Source organism: Gopherus evgoodei, chromosome 22, assembly GCF_007399415.2.
Source record: "Gopherus evgoodei ecotype Sinaloan lineage chromosome 22, rGopEvg1_v1.p, whole genome shotgun sequence".
NCBI lineage: Eukaryota > Metazoa > Chordata > Testudines > Testudinidae > Gopherus > Gopherus evgoodei.
The window spans coordinates 1,127,188-1,150,651 of NC_044343.1; the positions used below are offsets into that span (position 1 = coordinate 1,127,188).

Sequence of the window (23,464 nt, forward strand, 5' to 3'; positions counted from 1 at the left end):
GAGATTGGAGCAAAGCCACGCTTGCACTCACAGCATCCCGTGGACTCCAGGCAGTGCTAGGGACTGCTGGGATCAGACGTGGATTCTAGAGACACACTCTCATTACTAACACCTTCACTTGTTGTTTGTCTTTATTCCGGTAGCACCCAGCAGCCCAGTTGAGATCAGAGCACTGCTTAAACAGCGTAGGAGACAGTTCCTGCCCCGAACAGTTTCCCATCTAAATAGATAGAGCGGGTGGGGGAGAAAGGGATGCAACATGCCAGCAGAATGATTGTATGCACACTAGGTTAATACCACAATATTTGTTGTAGTTGGATTTTGTTGTTTTATATAATTGTTTTTTGAGGGGAGCTCTCTATTTTACTCTGGGGGTGGGGGTTTACATGTAATCTATGGCAGGGGTGAATAAGGAAGATAAGCAAAAAGAGATTCACTAAAATCTGGCACATTATTTATTAATAATAAATTCAGCCTACAAACTCCAATCACTTTGCAGTACAGTGATTATTGGTACTATATGAGCTGAGCAGCCCTGCACATGCATTAACCAGTGGCATTGGGACTAGATTCACCTTTTTAGGCATCTGGTATCTTTGCAGGGTGAAGGACAAGGCAGTTCCCCAACTGTGTCTCAGGTAGCTGTGTGCCCACTGAGCCTGATTCATATGCCGCTGATGTTTTTGTGCAGGGAAGGTTGCTGAGCATCTGGTAGCATCAGGTTTTCCCTGTACTTTCCTGAGCTGCTAAATGTTTTTGAGCATTCAGCATGTGCTGAGACTGTCTCCGAGAAATGTGTCATGTAGGCCAAACCACAAGTTAACCCTCAATCCCCAGTGCTGATTCAACCTTGCCTTAAATAAGACATGAATTACCTGCAACAGCCTAAGCTTGAAACATGAAAGCTAGTCTCTGAGCTGCACCCACGGAATAAGCATTGAGTCAAGGATTCGCTCCTATTACTGCGTGTGGCATATTGGTGCTCTCCAAGCTTCCTACTATACAAACTATATTAAACAGGCAGGGGTCATTAGCACCACCTTGGCTTCAAACCCTAGCACAAATCTGAAAGGGAGATACGTTTGTTAGTCTCTAGCTGATTGTATTCTCCATTTTTGCATCCTAAAACCACCCCCTCATTTGGCATTATTGGGTATTTGCGCTTCTGTGCGTAGTGGGTGAACAGAGACTTGGATCTGTAACCAGCTTGTCAGTTTTAGTGACCATAGTCTTTATCCAGGAATGGTTTTGTTCAGCAGTTGGTATATCCTTTCCAGTATGGTCTGCGGTGCGAGGCCTGACTCCACAGACCGACACTGACTCAGATGCTCAGTGGTACATGGTTATCGCGAGCAGTACACACCCTGCTCCAGAGGCCTGTGAGCTGAGGGATTCTCTCTTGCTGAAAGTGAGATTGTTTGTTTGGTGTGGGGCAGCAGAGGGAACGCACCTTTACAAACAGAGGAGCGTGCTCGTGTTCCTGATTGGTGCCAAGAACAAACCTCTGGGGATTTCTTAGGTGATGAGATGATCCCCATTCTGTAAGGAAACTCCCGCCTGCAAAATCACGACCCCTGGTTATTGCCACCGTACAGAATCTCAAACAAGGAAATGAGAAGGAGTCTGGTGGCACCTTAAAGACTAAAGATTTATTTGGGCATAAGCTTTCGTGGCTAAAAAACCCCACTTCTTCAGATGCAAAAGCTTCTGCCCAAATAAATCTGCTAGTCTTTAAGGTGCCACCAGACTCCTTGCTGTTTTGTGGATACAGACGAACACGGCTCCCCCCTGATACTAATCAAGGAAAGGGGCTCTGGAATATGAGAAAATAGGAGACCATGGCTGGACTGTGGGACCTTTTCTCACACATCAAAATATAAAGGATGTTTGAACAGTTCATTCTTCCTATTCAGTAAAAACAACTCCTTGTTTTTGCTGATACAGACTAACATGGCTACCGCTCTGAAATCTGGCTTCCTCTTCAGTGTTTCATTGTGGGACTGGGACATGTATAATAAACGACAGCCCCTGCTGCAGAGAGTTCACACTCAAACTCTGAAAAAAGAGACTGAGATCAGAAGTCTCTCAGGAGATCTGCTGAGGGCCCTGTGTCCTGCACCATGGGGTCTCTGCCCAGACAGGCCTGAGCACATGGTGCCTTGTCACTGCAACACTCTGTCTTCCCAGGCTGTCCCAAGCTGAACCCTCAAGACAAGGTTCACTTATGTAAAAGGTCAAAGCTGCCCCCATTCTTTATGATGACGGGCTTGTCTGAGAGCAGCAAGGAGAGCTGTACCAGAGGCCGAGAGAGCCCTGTCTGCTCCATGGCAGCACCCTCGTCTGGGTGGGGCTGAGAAGGCCCTGTGCCTGCTTCGGCAAGGTTATTTTGACCACAAACACCAGCGAATTCTCTGAAATCTTCTTCTTCCTGTTCCTCTTCCGCTGGGGTCAGAAGCACCTGCCTTCTATATTCAAATGGCAGGTCATTCTCAGAGCCTGCCTGCCCCTCCTTGGCCTGTAACATCTCTGCCGTTTCTTCAGTCACGGTGTAGAGATGCAGCGAGTGCGTCTCTGTGTTCATATCAGGCTCCCCTTTGTCCGAGATAAACTTGGTCACCAGCGGTCCTGTGGGGCTGATTTTCTCTGATGGCTCCACAAAGCCTGGCCGTGGCTTCACCTGGAAAGGACAAAGCATGTATTCAGTGCAAAGCAGCCTGATGTGGGGCATGTGTGTGTCAGTCCTCTGTGCGCTGAGTACAAACTATCATGTTGACATGCCAAAGGCAGAACAGACTCTGGTGCATTTCAGGCAAAAAGCTACACAATTCCAAGCTCTCGGACCCTGCCTGGGCCTCCCACCAGGCTGCTGGGACATATGCTGAATTAGGGCCTGTGATTGGATTCCCGCTCGCTACTGGCCACAACAACTCTAAGAGCCTGCTTCTTGTAGAGCGCTTCCTGAACATGGGTGGGAAGAGACCTGTGTTTCGGGAGCTGAGGGACCCAGTTTCAAATTCTGCCGCTGACTGTGGGTCTGTATATCTATGGCACTTGGTCCAGACCTTTCCCGCCCTATGTTAGGCCTTTTGGGGCAGGGTTTGGGGGTCAGATGTGCTCAAATTAATATTTTATTGGCACATTGTTCAGCAATTACATGAGAGCTGCAACGCCTGGTTTGATCACAACTCCCCATGCAGCGTTACTCTCCCTCAGACAATGTTCTGACTTGTGTCTCACGAGTTATCGTCTTCCCCACAGCAAACCTGGCCTGTAGCTTCTTCCCAGGGGTGAGTTCAGAGTCAGAGACTGACCTGGCTTATCTCCTCAGCTGGGAACTTGATGGCTTCGCTGTCCATGGGGTTGGGCAGAGGCGGGAACAGCATTTTCTTGGCCCTGGAAGACATTGGCAGAGGTTGGTTAATGTGCAGAAGAGCGAAAGGGCAGGGAGAATGGGAGCAACGGGAGGGCAAAGTCGGTGCATTCACCTCTTTTTGAGGAAGTGGTAAAACACAGCCAGGACAGGGACGCCTAGGAAAATACTGAGGTACCTGAGGTTGAGCTTCCACTCTGCAGGATTGGGACCTAGGAGGAAACACAGTTCTGCTCTTAGAGCCCTCTGGAACTGGCATTACATGGGACATGGAAAACATTTGTACAAGTGATCATTCCCCACCCTGCCCCAGTCCCAGTGTCCCGCTGACAGCACTTGGCGTTCGTTCCCAGCCAAGGAGGCAAGGATGTGCTGGAGTGAAGGGACTACCATAGCCTATGGCTTGAGCCTTGAGGTGACCACACTGTGGGCATGAACATGGATAGTCTTCTTCCCCCAGCACAATCCCTGGATGCCCTGGTTGCTTTCCTTGGCACGCCACCCTTCCCAATAGAGGCGTGTGTTGGCGTTCTGTGCTGGTCCCTTGTTTCTACTGAGAATGGCACCTATGTTTGAGGGAGCTGGATGAGGAATGTCCACACTGCACTTGGAAGTGAGCAGCCCCGGGGGAGAGAGTGGGGCTAGCAAGGGCTCGAGCAGTGTGGACATGGCAACTCGGGCTGCAGCTTGTATCTCGAGCCTAGGGGGACAGGCAGGCTTGAGAGCACAGCTCCCACCTGAGCTGCTTGAGCCCCTCTAACACTAGTCTGTGCCTGGCCTGGGAGGCTCTCGCCCAGCGCAGCATCGACGTTCCCTATGGGCCCTGCCAGCTCGAGTGCCGGTAGCACATGCCCAAGGAGTGCCAAGGCCTTGGGTCCCTTTCCCGAGGGGTGACCTGTTTGTATGGTGCCTGTGGGGCTGGGTGTTAGCAAGTCTTTGACTCTGGCAGGGCTTGGCCTCTGTCTAGCTGCCCCTGTGGCGTGTAAGGGCAAATTCCAGTCAGGAAGGCTGTGGCCAGGCCAGGGGACAGGGTCAGGGCTTTAGCCACTCCAGGAAAGGTGGCTTTGTGGTTCAGGCCACAGGCTAGGCCTAGGGGGACTGGGATTTAATTCCTGGCTGTGCCACAGACTCACGGTGTTATCTTGGGTAGATCACTTCTTACCATTTGCGCCTCAGCTCCCATCAGGAAAAGGGGAACACAATCCTCCCTTCCTGCCTTACCTATTTAGACTGTAAAGTCTTTCCCTGCATGCTGGTACAGGGGCTAAGACAGCAGGCTCTGAGCTCTGCTGGGGCCTCTGGGAATACAAAGAGAAGTACATGTTTCCCATTGATCGTTGGACCCCTGGGGGAAGCACAGACTTTTCTGTTTTTCCTGGTTTTGCTTTTGTGAGCATCTTTGCCCTCAGCTTCTGCAAAAACTGCATCACTCTGCTTGCAGGAGAGAAGAGATGCTGGTGCCCGGGAGAAGAGAAACTCTCGCAGGCAGAAAGAGCCTCTTCTGAGAGTCTGAGCCTCAAGCAGCTCCTGCAACATGTTCACTTCAGATCCAGCCCTGGGCCAAGCAAACATGGGGGGAAGGATCCATTGGCTATTACCGAGCTTCATGGTGCTAAACAGGTGCCGGGGACTGCAGGACCCATCTCTGTCTGCTGTGGCTGCCTGAATCCCAACTCGATAGGAGGTGCTGGGCTGCAGGTCCTGTAGGGTGTAGTGTGTCGCTGAGGAGTTCACTTCATGATCTGAGTAGATGATGACTGATTAATTGAGCTATCAACAGCATGGAAACTTCTCCCAATTCTGCTTTCTTTCTGAAACAGCTTGTCCCAGTTTCAGTTCTTAAACTGCTTACCACACCCTCCACCTACAGAACAGGGGCCCACCAGCCCCCTTCCCTCCTCCTTCGAGTCTCTTTTTCTATCTCCCTGCCCTGCCCTGCTTCTCTCTGTGCTCCTGTCCCTAGATCTATTTGGCACGTGGACTCACTGACCGTTCTAGAGGCAGCGGGAGCAGGTGCGCTCACTGGCTGATTTTTGCCCAGCTCAGCACTCCCTCCCTATGAGGCTGGCCATGCCGCAGCCCACTAGGGTCGGTAACGCGTTGGAAGGGAGACAAAGCCAGGTGTTTCACACTCACATGCCATTCCGTTGTCCTGCTCACTTGTGTAGCAGATGATGTATTTCTTCAGCATGCCGGGGCATTGGGAGAGCAGTGATGGCTTCCACAGCAGGAAAGCAGAGTTTGCTGTGATGTTCCGGATGTGAATGGGCCCATCCAAAGAAGCTATGAAAGGGGAGGTAGGAAAGAAAAGCAGTAATTGGCTGAGTGCACATGGATTCACAGCTAGAAAACAGGCCAGGAAGCCGTGGATCTTCTCACCCCGGCTTATTTCGTCTGCCCATAACCTGCTAACTTCAGTTCACTGGATCACAAGTGACACACTAAATGGTTTAGGGAAAATAAGAACTGACAACATGAGTCTTCAGCCTTTGCTTGAACACAGACTGAACCCTTAGAGGGCTGCCTGTCCCTAAAGAATTCTTGCCTCTGCGGAGTGAGGATTATACAGGCGTCTTGCTTTCCCACGAATACAGACCAGTGCTCTGAAGAGCCACCCTGCGAGCCATGCGGGTTTGGGAAAGGCCCCTTGTGTATGGCTGGAGAGGACTTCCCCTCGCCGTCTTGCATGAGTTCTTGTCATGCATTTATTGCGTGAGGTAAAACTGAGATGGTCCCTTCTGCAGGGCAGGGACTGTGGCCTTGTTTGTTTCTCTGAGAGGCCTTGCACATTTCGTGCAGGGCCGTGACAAATAATTTCTTGCTCCCTGAGTGAGGGTAGAAGGTTGCACAGAGGGAGGGGTGTTTCGGCTCTGGGAGGATGTGACGCAATAGGGCACATGTCTGATAAGAAAAGCCGTAGTGAGTGGAGGATGCCATCTTGAATTCCTTGCAGGAATAGGTTCTGTGATAACTAGGGAAGGAAGAAAGCTGGTTGCTGCAGTGCCAGTAGTTTGTTTTGGGCTGGCTGGGAAGAGGCAGGGAACCCTGAGTCTGGGGTCTAAGCTCCTTGCCCCCCAGAGGGACCTGGCTGAGGGGTCCTGGTTGTACCTACAAACCCTGCTTGGGACTGTGTTTCTGTTGTCTAATAAATCTTCTGTTGTACTGGCTGGCTGAGAGTCACGGTGAATCGCAGGAAGTCGGGGTGCAGGGCCCGGACTCCCCCACACTCCGTGACAGAGGGGCTATTACTATGTGCAACTGGCCAATTTTTAGAACATGAGAAGAAAATCCCTCCCCCAAACAATGCATTTAAAAAGAACTAATTCCACTGTCAGCCCCTCTCTTCTGAGGATCACAGGCCCTGCCTACCCTAGATCATCTGTGAATCACACTCTGCCTAGCACTTGTGTGATAAAAGCAGTTTTAGTCGGTCTTGCCCTTCCCCAGTGGAAACACATCATATGCAGACTTACTGTTCGTAGCAAAGTGGTACATGGAACCGAACGTCCAGTGCTTCTCTGGTCCCCCTCCATGAATGGCAATTCTGTAACACTTCCTGGGTTTCACTGTCCCTGGAGCATAAAACCAGGAGATATCGTCAAACCTCCCCACACACCCCCTCAGATAAGGGGATGGGAGTGACCTTTCTGTCTGCACTGCCTGATCCCCTGGGGAGGGCCTGGCTACGCTATGGTGAGACTAGGACTGGGCCATAACAGTCACTGAGAAAGTGAGGCAGGCTGCATATCTCAGCTGATTTCCCGACTTCGCGAAGTCGAGTGAGTTTCCAGCATAAGTAAAGGAACATTGTGAGAGGCCAAAGCATGCACAGGCCCCAAATGACAGCTGGGCTCATCTGCAAATTGAACTTGGAAAGCATGGCTGGCTTTGGCACCAGATGGAACCGTGCACTGACTCTTCCTGTCTTTGGGCCATTGAAATTGATGCAGAGATTCAGGCTGACTGCGGGGTTTGGATCAGGCTGGCTGTTACCACAGGGGCATTTAGTTTCCAAACAAATAGCAGAGGAGGAGGGTCCCCATTGGGAGGGCGCTGGGAGACGGAGGCCGAAGAAAGGTGTGTTAGAGGTGGGTTTTGTCCTTGTTACCTGTATCCATATAGCTGTCCTTCTCAAAGAGTTGTTTGTGGATACATTCCTTGTGGTCCTCCTGGGGGTCTTCCAGGGGTTGCTTCTCAATGCAGTAGAAGGTCCCATTGGTCTTTGCTGCCCACTGCACTGTCACGCTGCTGCCAGCCGAGCTGACATTCAGAAAGCTCATTTCTGGGAGGAAACACAGAGACATCTCAGCAGAAACATGGCACCAACGGCACAAAGACATGCACCAAATTCACGGCATCCAGGGGCAGGCAGCATGGGAACAGGGGCACAGTCTAGTTCTCTGTTCACTATATACCCAAAGTCCTGATCCTGCAGTTGCTCAGAGAGGGAGAAGTGGGCTCTTGTCCCCCTTGCAGAGGCCTCACAACATTGAGAGCTTTGGGGATGCAGTTAGTTCAAATAGCAAAGAAGGAAATAACCCAGGGAAATGGCTGTGAGTCGCTATGCCATGGAACCCAGTGCTCTGTCTTCAGTCCCTGTCTGGAGCCACGGCAGCAGGGCCAGCAGTGGATGGGTCTGATCCTTTCAGGAGGCTTGTTAGGATAGCGGCTTTTTGGAGGGACCGCTGGTCTGAGGCAGGGAGCGGGAGCCGAGGTCTCTGTACCTGTGCGATGTTCTGGAGGAATGCGATACGTCCGCACAGGGCCTCTCCCTGCTGGGTTAGATGCGCTCATAGAAAGGTGATACTCTGCCCCAGAGAGAGCCAAGGTCAGTGTTGTCTCATCCTTTTCAGGGACCTCCTTCTTCAGCTCTGTGCACCTGCACGCTGGCATGTAGAGAGCCAGCGTGTAATAGACTTTCCATTGCTCCTCACGGGCTTCCTGACAGGGGGTTGGAAGGGTGACACTAAGAGACGAGATTCTGGCTCCCCTGAAGCTGTGTCTGTGTGTGAGTGTGTGTGTGTATGTATAACTTGGGCAGAATTAAGGGGAGCCTTGTGTAAATGGTCGTGCAGGCTGGGCTTGTTTGCAGCCCTCATGCAGTGGCCAGGAAGCTGCTGTCACAGCTGCTGTGTTACCGGCACAGACCCATCTGGGATCTGAATGGGGGAGGATGTCAGAACTACAGCTTGCATCCTGATTGGACAAGAGGGGCCCGGGCTGCAGCCCTGTCACAGGAGAGTTAAAGGACTGCCTGAGGCCCCATTCACACTGCGCTCTGGAACTGCATTGTGACAGGGTCCCTGACCTGATTGTGTGTCTGGTGGTGGAGCTGTCTGATCCACACACTGTATTACCTGCCAATGGAATGTCACATTTCTCTGTCCGTTCCTGCCGAGTCTCCCCACCGTGTAATTCACCTCTGGAATTTCTGGAATGACAGGAGGGAATTTTGGCCACCTGTTTGTTTCTCTCTGCAAAGTCCTGCCCTCTGGCTTTCCCCCCCTCAGCTGCCACTTCTTGCCTAACTTCATTTTCCTCCCCTCCCCCAAAGGCAGCCTCTCTTCTAAGCCCTTCAGCCCCCAGAGTGAACCATGTGAAATCTCCCACCCTCAGGAACAAAGATGGATTTGCTCCAGTCGCTCCAGTAGGTGCTCCAATGGGCCATTTTGTGCCGAATCTGGACTTCGCAGGCTGTTGTTGTTCCCAAGTTGCATATCACTAAAGCAAACCAAGACAGCGGGGACTGAGTGAACAATCCAGCAGGAGTTTTCAGCTTCATATGTGCACCGTGCCCTTCTGGCTGCATGTAACTGGAGCCAGTTTCAGGGAGTCTGGGCCTGTGGGCTCAGAGAGGCTTGGGTCTCCGAACATCAGAACAGAATTCATGGGCTACTACTCTTACTCAGTGCTACTGGGGCTTGAGGCCACGCTCATGTCAGACGAGAAATTACCTCCCAGCACGAGAGTTAAGGAGCAGGTGGGTGTTTGAGTGACTGGCAGTGCATGGATTTGATCAGCAGCTGTAATTCTGAATGCCTGGAAAGTGGCAGAGGGTGGAGAGAGGAGGCGACCAGGCACTCCCCCAGCTGCAGTGTGTCTCGCAAAACAGAGGTTTTGCCACCACTTTCCTCTAATGACACCTGCTCCCAGTTTCTCTACCTTTGAGGCAGCACAGGCCTGTGTATCTGTTCCCCTGGTGCTTCTGAGGGAGTCTTTGTGGGACGTGGGGACTCAGCACAAGGGTTTTTAGGCTGTGAGCAGCTGCACAAATCTGGTTCATACATAAACCAGAGCTGGGCAATAGGGGTATTGACTTGGAGGCCGAGAGGGCTCCTCTCCTAGGAACGTGCAGTGATATTGAGAGGAACTCTTGGGCAGAAGGTGCAGGGAGGGTCCCCAGGCCTTCCCAGCAAGCGTTTCTCTCACTGTGCTGGGATCAAGCCCTTTAAATGGCATTTACTGTATCTGCGAGGGTACAGTATAATAAGCTGACCTGTTATGTTGTTACCCTTGTATTCACCTTGTGTCTGACACGCCACCTAAAAACAAACCGGATAAAGCTTATACAAAGGCCATATTTCTTCACACAGCACCCAGTCACCCTGTGAAACTCATTACCAGGGATGTTGTGAAGGTCAAAAGTATAACTGGGCTCAAAAAAGAATTAGATGAGTTTCTAGAGGACAGGTCCATCAATGGTTGCTAGCCAAGATAGTCAGGGACACCACCCCGTGATCTGGGTGTCCCTAAACCTCTGACTGCCAGAAGCTGGGCCTGGCTGACAGGGGATGGATACTCAATAACTGCCCTGCTCTATTCACTCCCTCTGACACTCCTGGCACCGACCACTGTTGGAGGACAGGACACTGGGCTAGACTGGCCATTGGTCTGAGCCAGTGTGACCATTCACATGTTCTTGCAAAGTGCTTTGGTGGTGGGGAGCCCACCTCTTATGAGCCTCATGCAAGGAGTTTTCTGCAAAACAAATACAGCAGGAGAGAGAGAGAGCCTGAGACCGTCAGGGGCAAAGCTGGCACTTTCTCAGCAGGAACAGCTCCTGCAGCTTCATTGCTCTGCGAGAAGGATCGAGGCACCTGCTCCATCCCAGAACAGTGCGGATTGCAGTGCTAAAAGATGAGAACTTGGGAGCAAGCATCCAAGTTCTGGCCCTCTGGCCTAATGACTATTTAATCCACCTCTTCCGGGATTACAAAGCCCAACAGGACAACTCTCCAAATGCTATCTCCAGATGGCATTCAGGCCAGCTCAGAGCTCTATGCTATGACACCGGTGGCTGGCAGGGGAACCTGGGCCCACCCTCTACATCGGTTCAAGCCCAGGGACCCCACAACCAGCAATCAGGTCTGCTCAGTCCCAGTCCTTGTTGCTATTTCCCTGGTCTCCTTCCTTCACAGCCTCTCTCTCTCTTCTTGTCTGTTTCTGGGTTTGCCACTGGAACTTCCTCTACTCCCTGTGGCTACTTCATTCCTGCCACGCCTCTTGCCAGAGTCCTTACTCCAGGGCAGGATATCTGGGCTTAGTCTCCCCTTGGAGTGTCTCCATGTCCCTGACATCTTCCTCATCCCAGAGACCGACTGCAGCCTCCTTCCCCAGCAGCCCCTTTTTGCTCAGGTGCTTGGCTCTCTAGTGCTGGGCTTCACTTTGTTAACCCTGGCCCTCCTGCTCAGGTGAGCCCAGGAGACTAACTGGCCTCTCAGGCCCTCATTACCCCCCACCTCCTCTCAGGGCTGGTGTGGGGTGTTGGAGCCTGGGTGCTGTTGGCCAGTGCAGCACAAGGGCAATTTATATCACATCTTTAAAGTGTCTGAGAATGACTTCACTGGAACCAAACTGCAGGGTTTTATTATTATCTGGGTTTTTCCTCCTATGTAATCCCTGCAAACAAGCCCCAGATCCTGTCACGGGTGACAGCATAATCCATCCCTGATAAAGAAGGGGAGACTTTATTATACAACGAAACAGATGGAAGGAGCAGCTGGGCTGCAGGAAATACATCACCAGGGCACTGAGCTGCTCAGGCGGTGGGTGCACTAGACGTGCTTACATAATGGTATTGACAATTACTGGTCATCAGCTTCCGCAACCAGCGTCCTCACTGTGGGATTACTGGGAGGAGAAGTAGTGAGCCTGAGCAGGATTGGGGTCACCTGCCTTAGCATCCCTCCCCTTTGGGACTTCACTTTTCTGAGTCCTGGTCACTGTGTCTGTTCAACCCACCTGTGTCCATTTGGTGCCCTTCATCTGTCTGTACCGAGCTTCCCTTCGTAATGGTTCATATGTGACAATCCAGTTATCTAGCTGCTGCAGTGTCAGCCTCAGGGTACCATTGGATTTAGAGAACGTTATTTGATCAGGCGGCAGTGGATCCAATTTGACTGGAATTACAATGTGACAATAGGAGTTATTGGGGCTTGTAACAGGCGGGGCAGATGGGTGGAGGTGGTGTGTGATTCAACAGGGCAAAGGGAACCTCAGAAACAGATTTTGTTTGTGCACATACATGCAAACACATATATGTACATGCGCGCACACAAACACGGTGGTGTCCATGTCACAGAAAACATCAGCACAGGTGCCACCAGCTGCCATGTTGGCAGACCCAGCACAGGGGCTCAGGGCTAAATGGCTGTGGAAACTGAGCTTCCCTCTTCTGCTAGCCTCATCTGCGGCAGAGCTGGGACACACAGTGGTGGGATAACATGTGGAGCCTCCCCTGCCACCGCCTTCCTTTGGGCAGGATGAGGATGCAGGTTCCAGGCCTGTCAGTCCAGCTGCTTTCACAAGCTGTAGATTTTGCATCACAGGAAAGCAGCTGTTTGCTTCCTAAGGAGGCTCATGTGGCCCCCTGCTAATCCAGCAGCAGCAGCAAGGGAGCTGGCATTAGCCCCTGCCCCAGCCCCAGCAAGGGCCAGTGTTACAAAGAAAGCATGCTTCAGAGGGATGCTTACTGGCATTCTCCAGTTGCAAAGTGATGTTCTGGGTCCTCTCGACTCTGCCTCCACTGTGGGATTCCACCCAGGCAGTGAGGTTCTCTAGGACCGGCCATGTCCGATAAGAAAAGCGGTAGTGAGTGGAGGATGCCATCTTGAATTCCTTGCAGGAATAGGTTCTGTGATAACTAGGGAAGGAAGAAAGCTGGTTGCTGCAGTGCCACTGCCAGGGTGTGTCAGTTATTGACTGCAGCATGTCTGTGGTGCGGTGCCATAGTGCTGCTGCTGCCCACCAGCCCCTGGCCGACCCATTGTTACACAGGCCTTGTGTGGCTCTAGCCAACCTTGTCCAGGGAGCGTGAATGAGAAGAATGCTGGAACTGTCTGCTCTTGGCAAAGGCCCACCCGCTGCTGAATCTACAGAGGGTGCCTTACTCTAACTGGGCTAGATCCTGAGTGTGTCTGAGCGAGGCCTGCGCTGGCTGTGCCAGGCATAGCCCAGGGCAACATGGCCAGCAGTGATGGAAGGGAGCAGGCCAATCTCATTCTTCTTCCCTACTGCTTATCTTCCTGCTGCTGGAGCTAGGGGGCCTAATGCGCACACTCTGCACCCCAGCGCTGAGTCTTATCCCTCAGGCTGCGTGCTCAGGCCACCTGGCATTCAAATATCTTCACCATCTACATGTACAAACTGTCTGCAGGCTTCCACGCAGGGACTCTCACTTGTTTCTAGTGCCTATGTATGGGGTTCTGGCAGAGAATTTAGGGGGATGGATGAATGCTAAGTTCCCTGCCTCCCTGTCCAGATCCTACCTACCCCATCGCCTTCACTGGCATTCCACTTACCCTCCCCTCCAGTGGATTTCTGACTTTCCGTCCCCTGTCTCCTTCCCTGCCTTCTATCCATCCTTCATCTCCCCAGCATCTTTGTGCATACATTACCTGACATCCCAAAAATGTACTAGTGACTTCGTTTTGTGTGCTTTGAGATGTGCCATGATACCTTCTCCATCACCACCATGCACTTCCTGGTGCATAATGCAGGTGGGTTTTTATTTGCTTGATCTACCTATCCATCTCTATTGTGCCCATCAGGTAGGCAAACAGCGTCATCACAGCGCTGTCCTTCCCACTCCCGTGGTCCCACTGTTGGGGCTTCTGACTCACCAGAACTTAAGAATATAGGTGGCGTTTCCTGATGTGGTCTTAGCTCTCCAAGTGCAGATGAAATTGCATTGCATGCAGTTCCTGTAGCAAACCAAATCTGGATCCTCAGCAGAGCCTGGGGACACACAGAAGCAGTTGGAGTTGTTCTTTCCTGTTCGATTTCCTTAGCAGATGTGCCGTATTAGGCATTACCACAATTATGTGTAGTGAATAGCAGGAGGCTGGTACCAGGGTCTGTACAGAGCAGGGAGTGGCAGGAACTGCTTAGGCTACAGAAATTTGGGGGGTTGCCAAAGTGTTGTTTTCCTTTCCACCTGCCCACACAATGGGCTGCAGGTTTTCACTCCCTGCCAAGTGACCCTGCCCTCTGGAGCTGGATTCAAGCTTCAGGGCAAAGCTTTACCAGGATCCATAGAAACTGCCCTACACTACAATGGGCTGTGCCTGTGACAAAGAGAGAGGCACCTTTCCAGGCCTGGCCTTCGATTCTAGCCTTGGGCTGACTGATAATGGTAACAGGCTAAACCTCAGCACAGGAGTGAGCATCTGCAGCACGTTGCCTTCCTCTGCTCGCAGCACATGCTGCAGCGGCCCGGGCCCAGCATTGACCTCCGCTTCTTCATCTGTCTTTTGGGTTTTCAAGCCTTCAGAGAGATGTCCCCCCCCCAAGTGCAAGAAAGACTATGGGATCATCTGGGGCTCTGTGGGAAGCCGGCTTCACAGCCCGTCTAACTGGGGAAAGCGCCTGCACCTTCTCCATTAGCCCAGGCTTAAATGAAGCAAGCCCCCCAGGTCCACAGCAGATCTGCCCTTCTCTGCAGGAAGAGTAAGAAGGTGTCACGGAGTCACCGGGCGATACTCTGGAACTGCTCCCCACAAAGCCAGTCAGGACTTTGGGGAGCCTCCTCTCCCTTGGAGCAGATTTGTTCAGGGCAAGAAGCTCACACGTCTTCACCTCCTGGGTCTCTCCTTGGAGCATTCAGCATCCTCTGCCCCTCCGTGCGCTTCCCACAGTGAGCCCACCCCAGCGGGGTCCTGGGGAAGCTACAGGGTCCTGCACCCCCACTTGGCAGTCAGACGTGACTCTCAGCCAGCCACTAAAACAGAGGTTTATTCGATGACAGGAACAGGGTCTAAAACAGAGCTTGTAGGTACCGCAAACCGGACCCCTCGGCCGGGTCCATTCTGGGAGGCAGTGAGCCAGACCCCCCACATCTGCACTTCACTCCTCATCCCCAGCCTGCTCCAGACTCCAAAACTCCCTCCAGCCCCTCCTCTCTGCTCAACCCCTTTCCCAGGCCAGGAGGTCACCGGATCTCTTTGTCTCCAACACCTTCAGTTGGCAACTTTGCAGAGGAGGGGCCCGGGCCATCAGTTGCTAGGAGACAGAGTGCCAGACATTTAGGTGCACTGGCCCCTTCCTCTGCAGCAATCACACACCCTTATTCCACCACCTAGATACTTAAGAACTGCCTAGGGGACACTGAGGCACGAACACCGTATTCAGAGAAAACATTAAGAACATTCCTAGTTCGTTACAGAAGGGTTTGATGCTTCCAAACTGCAAGTGTGTCTGTGTGTGCAGGGGTATGTCCAAGGGTGTAAGGAGGGGGGAGAGAGAGAGAGAGTATGTGAGGGACTGTGACTGGTGTGTCTGTGTGCGCTAAGGAACATGTGCAGGTGGTGTATGAGTGCATGAGTTTGTATGGGGCAGAGGGAAAGATTGGGGAGGTAAGAGAGAGATTCTGTCTGCATGTGGAGTAAGAGAAGGTCTATGTGGCATTTGTGTTTGCATGAGGTGTGGGGGGGGGGGAAGAATGTGTGTGGTTTACACTGCCCCCTTGCAAGGCTTCTGTTTCTCTCTGCTCAAAGTCCTCGTGAGTGCATCAGATTCCCAGAGGAAAATCACCTCTGTCTGAAAGGCACTAGGTAGCTACAGTCCCTATGACTTACGGGACCACAGCTCCCCAGGTGTCTCGTTGGGATAGCCTGGGCTGAGGAATAATTTTCATTTGTAACATGCAATGCAATTTTGTTGGTTCTTATTGCTTTTGTAACAGTACCAGGCAGGTTGTGTAAAAAGGCCAGTAGCTGCAGCCTGTGTCCTGCCGATAATAGCTTTCTTTGAAAGCGTAACATATCTTGTGGAGAGGGGGGAAGCGGTAGATGTGGTATATCTTGACTCTAGTAAGTCTCTTGTAAGTCTCTTGATACTGTCTCGCATGACCTTCTTGTAAACAAACTAGGGAAATACAACCTAGATGGAGCTACTATACAGTGGGTGAAAAACTGGCTGGAAAACCATTCCCAGACAGTGGTTCACAGTCAAGCTGGAAGGGCATATTGAGTGAGGTCCCACAGGGTTCCCAGTTCTGTTCAATATCTTCATCAATGATTAAGATAATGGCACAGAGAGTACATTGAGAGAGTTTGCGGACGATACCAAGCTGGGAGGGGTTGCACATGCTTTGGAGGACAGGATTAAAATTCAAAATGATCTAGACAAACTGGAGAAATGGTCTGAAGTCAGTAGGATGAAATTCAATAAGGACAAATGCAAAGTACTCCACTTAGGAAGGAACAATCAGTTACACACATACAAAATGAGAAATGACTGCTTAGGAAGGAGTACTGGGGTAGAGCGATCTAGGGATCATAGTGGATCACAAACTAAATATGAGTCAACAGTTTAACACTGTTGCAAAAAAAGCAAATATCATTCTGGGAGGTATTAGCAGGAGTGTTGTAAGCAAGATATAAGAGGTAATTCTTCCGTTCTACTCTGCGCTGATAAGGGCTCAGCTGGAGTATTGTGCCCAGTTCTGGGCACCACCTTTTGGGAAAGATGTGGACAAACTGAAGAAAGTCCAGAGAAGAGCAACAAAAATGATTAAAGGTCTAGAAAACATGACCTATGAGGGAAGACTGAAAAAACTGAGTTTGTTTAGTTTGGAAAAGAGAAGACTGAGAGGGGAACAAAACAGTTTTTAGGTACATAAAAGGTTGTTACAAAGAGGAGGGAGGTAAATTGTTCTTATTAACCTCTGAGGATAGGACAAAAAGCAACAGGCTTAAATTGCAGTAAGGGAAGTTTAGGCTGGACATTAGAAAAAAATTCTTAACTGTCAGAGTGGTTAAGCACTGGAATAAATTGCCTATGGAGATTGTGGAATCTCCGTCCTAGGAGATTTTTAAGAGCAGGTTAGACAAACACCTGTCAGGGTTGATCCAGATACTTAGTCCTGCCTTGAGGGCAGAGGACTGGACTAGATGACCTCTCAAGGTCCTTCCAGTCCTACGATTCTAGGATAAGGGGTGCCATAGGATCCAGGCAACTGGCCATCTCCAACTCAATAAGGCTGAGTGCACTCATGAGCTAGTTGTTGAACAAAGGCCCTTTCCTCCCCGTCTGCCTCTCAGGGGACTGGAAGCTCACTTCTCACAGCAGAATGATTGTGAAGAATCGGACACTTTCCCCCAGCCAGGAGCAAGGCCTGGCACTGCAGCACCTTTGAGTGTTCCCAGGGCACTATGAACGAGACATCTCAGGGGGGGCGGGTTGTGCCATAGTGGGGAGATTTGGGTCAGGACTACAAAAAGGAAGGGGAAAAAAGCAGCGATAGGAGTAAGGTGATCTAATCACCATCAGGAAATGCAGCTCCCCTGACCAGTCACTCTGCCAGCTCAGCTCAGCTCTCTGCACTAGAGACACGCAGCCTAGGAGTAACTAACCCAAACGTTGCCACTTCAGGAATTCAGATGCAGGTCCAAACGTAACAGACATTGGCCAGAAAATATGGGCTCCTGAAACGGAGAGTTCGTCTCTACTCCCAGCCTCATACTCATTCTGGAAAAGCTGCTCTAGAAGAACTTCAGCCCGTGGCGGAACAGCAGAAACTTCCTGCCATGGAATCTGAACTAGACCTAAAGAGAACCCTGCTGACTTTTCCAGTGGCTCCTGCTCCCTTTTGCCCAGGGCAGATTCTCAGCACTGAGCCCTTGTAATTGAGTTGTGACCCTGTCCCTGTTGCTTTAGAAATAATCCCCAACCCCAACCCAAAACAGCAACGATTTACTGCCAAACCCCTGGTCTGTGAGAGTGAAAGTAAGTGGAGGGGAAGCCTCATTATCATCCAGCATCGCTCCTCTGATGGTTCTTTTAACAGTATCTTTAATCTCCGTATGCCACAGAATCACTTACCTCTCAGTGCTAGCGCAGCCAGCAACAGCAGCCAACTCATCATCTGCCCCGTGGCTCCCACACAAGAACCGAGATCTCAGTGCTTGCTGACTTTACTCCAGGCACAGTGACTGGCTCTGCACATTGACCCTCCCGAGCCTCACAGAGCTCCTGGACTCAGAGCAATCTCCAACAACAACTCATCCGGCACTCGCGTTTCTGATAAAAGGTGACAAATTTCCCATGCATACTAAAGGTGCGTGCACATTGGAGCAGAAACTGAGGTGTCATTACATGCCTCGCTCTTACCAAAAGCAAAAGAGAAACAAAAAAACTATTCCACTTTGATATGTGCACCAGTCTGTTCAGTTACTTCAGGAAAGCATCACCAAAGCCACAAGATCACCACACGTAGAAACCGGAGAGAGAAGAGCAAAGTAAGCAAAAGCATTGTGTTCTTACAGACCCCACACCGGAGTCCATCTCCATCACACAGGACTGAATCTGGAGTCTTTCACACTCCAGTCCCTGTTACAGAGGGGCAAATCTGGAGTCATTCCACTGACATCAGTTTTACACCAGCATAACTGAGATGAGAATCTTCCTGACACACCCAGGTGTGCATGAGTGTGTGTGTTTGAACTTCTCTGATTTCCAGAGTATGACTCCCTATATGTGTGTGTGTGTGCATGTGTTTGTAGGGACATGTGAGTGTGTTTGCCATGCATGAAGAAACTTTTCTGAGGAGGTTTTCCTAGTTTTTCTGATGCTGGCATTTCTGGGTGGGATTTTCCATCCCTGGTTTATTTAGGATTTCTAAGGCAAGATTATTTCAGAGAAAAACTAATCTCTTTAAACAGGTGCTTTCATTATGAGGAGAACACGGAGCTGCAATTTCTCCTCAGATGAAATAGTTCCCTTAAGCCCTAGCTTCCCGTTTGATCGGATCCTGGCATGATCCCTTGCTTATGATACCACAACCTGTTGTAGAAATAACTGTGCCTGTAATAAATTCAGCACAGCAGTTTCATTGGAAGATCCACAAAAGGAGAAGATGGGCTAGGATAGGAAAACCTCTTTGTTTAAATAAAGAAGTAATTAGCAAACTTGCCTGGGGAGAGGGCAAAGCCCTCAGGAAAGTTTACAAGAAGCCAAGTTTTATGTAAGATGTGTTTGAAATTTTCCCCTCATGCCAGTTCCCTGTGTCTAGACTTGAAGCAAGTGGCCATTACTGCTGTTTACCCTAGAAGACTCTCTCCACACTCCTCAGTCCATAAGTCTGACCTCCTAGGCTCTAAGGGTATGTTTACACTGCAGTCAAACCGACAAACCTCACGACAGCGCCCGTCTCTGAGCCCCCATCTGCTGACTCAAGCTCATGCTACAGGGCTAGAACTAGAAGTGCAGACGTTCCTGTTCTGGCTCTGGCACCCAGCCAAAGGGTTGGGTCTCTTGCGCGTGAGTATCTACACTGCTGTTTGTAGCCCCGCAAACCTAGAGTCAGTTGACCGGGGCTCTGAGACTCTGTCGCGCTGTTGGTTTGTTCTGCAGGGTAGATGTACCCTTGGAGGTACCTTCCAGCCAAGGGTCTCAAGCCCTTTACAAGTATCAGGGAATGAAGTCTGCCACACCCTGGCCCAGAGAGGGCCCCCCAAATGAGTGGTGGTGTGACCTGGTGCACAAGGTCACAGAGCCACCCAGGTTTGGCCCAGCCACAGCCCCCATCATGACAGAGGAGGGCGGCCCAAACCAGAGTGGTGCTGTGACTCCATGTGCCAGTTGCAATGCTCAGAGTAGGGGTGGGAGCCGCCACTGTGGGGTGAGTATGGAGTGGACCTAGATCAGGGATGGGCCTATTATAGGGTCTGCTGGCTGCCAGGAATATTCCTAAGTGTTCTGTCTCCTTTGCCCATAACTAACTTCCTCACCCTAATCATGTTGGGGTGTGCTTAGCCTGTAGGCAAGTACGTTAATTATCCCAAACTTGTTAGCACCTACATCAGCTGGTTACTATGGCAATCCTGCAGCTATGCACCTGCTGAGGTTGCTAACTCAAAATAACCCCAAACCAGTATCAACTGACTTCTCGTGGTTGCCAGTCAGCATTTTATGTAAGATCACTGCAAAACTGCATATTGCACAATAAGATCTTGTGCACTGGCTCTCCACTTGTGAGGTAACTCCCTTCTCTTCGTGTGTCAGTGTATAATGCCGGCATCTGTAACTTTCACTCCATGCAGCTGAAGAAGTGGGTTTTTACCCATGAAAGCTTATGCCCAAATAAATCTGTTAGTCGGTAAGGTGCCACCGGACTCCTTGTTGTTTGAATAAGATCTGAAGGCATCTTGTGACTTAGGATCACTGCTGGTCAACTTACGTACATTAAGGCTTCTAGGCCCAACTGCCTTATGCTAATATTTGACAGGGTTGGGCCTGTAGGTTCCGTGCATTAGAGCTAGAGATGAGATCTTATCTTAAGGTAGGTTTAAAATCCAGAATGTACCACATAGCTACACCGAGGAGGGTGCTAGAGGATAGGCCCCTACCCTTTACAGGGCCTCCATTTCAGATCTTGGGCCGGGCCCCCAAACACTTCTGTGTGGCCCTGCCAAGGTCGCCTTGCAGGTCTGTGGCACAGCCAGGACTAACCCGCTCAAGACTCTTGTTTGCAGCTGCTTGCATGCCCAGTACTGTGCATGCAACTGGTTCTTCTCAGGCAAGCGAATGTACTGCGAGCCTCAGGCCTCTGCCCAGCTCTTGTACTATGGTAGGAAACCTCCAGCTCTTCTAGGGCAGGCACACAGTCCTCCCGCCTTCCCGCTGCCTAGCTTGTGGCCAGTGCTACAGGAGCTGCCCAGGAGCCTTTGACCAGGGCTGTGTTGTCCCCCAGATCCACCAGCTGTAGAGTGCTGTGCATGTGGTGCTCCAAGCCGTCATGGCTGCTACAGCACCCTGTGTCCACACAGGGCCCCGCAACCATCAGCAGGGATCAGCCCCAGGATCTGCAGCAGGAAATGCACATGCCCCTGCTGCTGGGACTGGAGGAGTCACTCCCTTAACAGTGTGTATGTAGCAGGCTGCGACAAGGGAGACACTATCCCAGGCAGAGCCAGCACTTTAGAATTAGGATCAGCAGGTGCTGTTCTGGCTGTAGTGGTTCCAGGTCAGAGCTCACACTGATGGGATGTCTCTGGCCTGGGAGGACAGAGCTATGCAGCCAGCAATGCCCACTTATCCCTTTGCCAAGGATCCTGATTCCACAGAGAGGGCAGGAAACTGAGGCTGAGATCCCCTGGCCCTTCTCAGCAGAGATTGCTGTGCCTGAATTAACATCGGAGCCTGGTCACACACCAGCTGGCGGGAAGAGATGCTACAGCCCTTTCAGTCTGCAGCATAGAGCAGAGTGCACCGGGCCTGACTGCTCAGAGCGCTGCACGTCACTTATGCTTGGTGGTATCAGTTACCTGACAGACCCTGGTACCGCCTGCGATGCCGCAGCCTCTGGCATCCCGGCTTTAGCCACGGTCTGATATTCCATCCAGACGGAGATGAGGAAAGATGCAACATGACTGGTGGTAAACTCGCTGGGGACAAGACCCGACCATGCTGGCAGCTGGAAATAGCCTGGCCCCAAATGAAGCGGGGCGGAAGCAGAGCTCCAGCATAGACAGGGCATGGCATAGCAGAGGGGCTGGTGGAGCTGCTACTCCCAGCCCCAAGGGGGACATTACGATAGTCTCTCCAACTGGATGGGTTGGGCCCTGGTTTAGTGTCTCAGGCATCAGTCTCTGGTGGGAGCTGCTAACTGGAATTAGTGCTTCTGACCTTGGCGACTGGCTGCAGAAGATGCTAGTCATGTCATTTCATGCGCTACTGGATGGTTCCCTGATGCTGTTGTGGTGAATGCAGCATAGCAACATGAGTAGAACCTGAGGCTTCCCTTGCCTTGCTTACATGTGCTTGGCCATCGTGCTGGGCCCCGGTGCGCCACTGCTGCTCGCCAGTAGTCCTCTAGCAGGGCCAGACTGTACCGCAGGCACTGGGTGGTGCAATGAAACCTCCTCTTAGTAAAACAGCACAGGTACCTGCAAAGGTTGGGAACTACCAACCTAGAGTCCAGCAAGAGGGCATGTACTTGGATAAGCCTGTGTCGTCCCTCCAGCAGCCTTGGCTTGGCAGGTCCTGGAGCTACTAATACTTCTGCAAATACTGTGGTTCCCTCGTCTGGTTGCCTGCTATCATGGGAAGGAGGCTGAGTGAGTTTAAGTCAGGGGACAGCAAACAGGGACAGCATCTTCCTGAAAGCATCTTCCCCTTTGACAGCACCACACGCTGCGAGGCAGATATCCGGACACTCTGCAACTCTATCTGAGAGTGGCGAAAGGGAACCAGAGCAAGAGGAAATGTCTGCAGAAAACACGGTGACAGTGCTGCCATTCTCTGAGTGACAGAGAATTCACTTCCTCTCCTCTATCGTTGCATCCGAGCCAGCGGTATCTTGCTGAAGATTTGAATTGTAGCCCAGTAATAGACCCAGAAAGCAATCCCCACTTTTGGAAGCATGAACAACACCTGGCCAAGCAGAGGTGTCCACTCCTAACTACAGGTCAGATTATACCATGCGACTGTGCTGAGCATGCTACTGCACGGCGCAGAGACCTGGCCAAGGGCAGGCGCTAACAAGAAGAGACTGGAGGTGGCCCATCACAGATGGCTGAGGAAGATGCTACACGTTTCCTGGAAAGACAAAACAACAAATGGAAGTTGGGGAGCTGCCAGAGCCAGACATGTTAGAAACTATCGTCAAAGAAAGACAGCTCAGGACGTTGGGACACGTATCCCACATGGAAGATGGGAGATGTGCTAAGCCAGCCTTGAACTGGGTGCCTGAGGGGGGAAAGAGAAAGGGAGGAAGGCCAGGGGAGAACTAGCAGAAGACCGTGCCAGAGGATATTGAAGACACTGGTATCATCTGGGAGGGAGTATCACAACTAGTGACTGACCATAACCAGGGGAGGAACTGGACTTCCTGACGTGTCTGCGGCACAGGAGGCAGTGGGGAGAGATGTTCTCTCAATGGCTGGATGCAAAGTGGAGCCTCCCAGCAAATACTGCAGTGCAGTCCAATTAACTCAGGTTTAAAAGCGTAGCTTGCTTGGAGCTTGTAGGCTGCTTTTGCTGAAGCCAAGAATAATGAGCTTATCTACAGCCCCAGGCTCACATAGCCCAGGCCAGAGCTGTCACAAGAGTTATGGAGATGCAGATGAGGATGGTCTGTCTAGTCAAGAATCTCTTAATTGTCAATGATCCTTTTGGGGGGCCTGAGCTAGAGGCTGTGGACAGAGGCTCAGAGAAAGATGAGCCCAAACTCAGAGAGAGAGCGAGAGCAAGGAAAGGGCCAGTCTGGAGCCAAAGGAAAGAGCTGCCAAGATCAACGTCAGAAGAGGAAGGCAAAGGGGGGTCAGAGAGCAAGCAGACAGGCGCACAGACAAAGGGAAAAAGGAAAAGCAGTCGGTTACTATCTTGCCTGCAGACATGGAGAAGCAGGTAGCCTGCCCAGTGCCCTGCTCTCCACTTAAAGTGAGGAGTGACCTCTTGGGCTTTTCAATATCGATCAGAGTTTGGGATGTGAAGAGCTGTGCTGGAAGACGTGTCTCCTTGGTCACCCTGGGTTATCGTTGTGATGTTCTGTGCCCTGTGGGAACACTCTACTCCCCCATGTTCATCCTTACAGTATGATTGTGTGGTGTCCAATGCAAAGTTTGTCATGTCGGGTGTCTTCAGAAGGCTCAT

General features: G+C 51.3%; 1 protein-coding gene across 1 annotated transcript; it reads right to left on the reverse strand.

Moving 5' to 3' along the window:
* Positions 1–1,710: 1,710 nt before the first annotated feature.
* On the reverse strand, positions 1,711–18,000 carry IL12RB1 (interleukin 12 receptor subunit beta 1). Its single transcript, XM_030540713.1, has 15 exons — positions 17,693–18,000; positions 13,492–13,606; positions 12,343–12,512; positions 11,612–11,769; positions 9,867–9,912; positions 8,981–9,091; positions 8,728–8,801; positions 8,095–8,311; positions 7,479–7,652; positions 6,844–6,942; positions 5,507–5,653; positions 4,969–5,112; positions 3,486–3,582; positions 3,312–3,393; positions 1,711–2,677 (listed from the first exon to the last, which is right to left on the reverse strand). Exons 1-15 carry the CDS (start codon positions 17,733–17,735, stop codon positions 2,219–2,221), a joined length of 2,136 nt encoding a protein of 711 aa, XP_030396573.1. The 5' UTR covers positions 17,736–18,000; the 3' UTR covers positions 1,711–2,218.
* Positions 18,001–23,464: the final 5,464 nt, after the last annotated feature.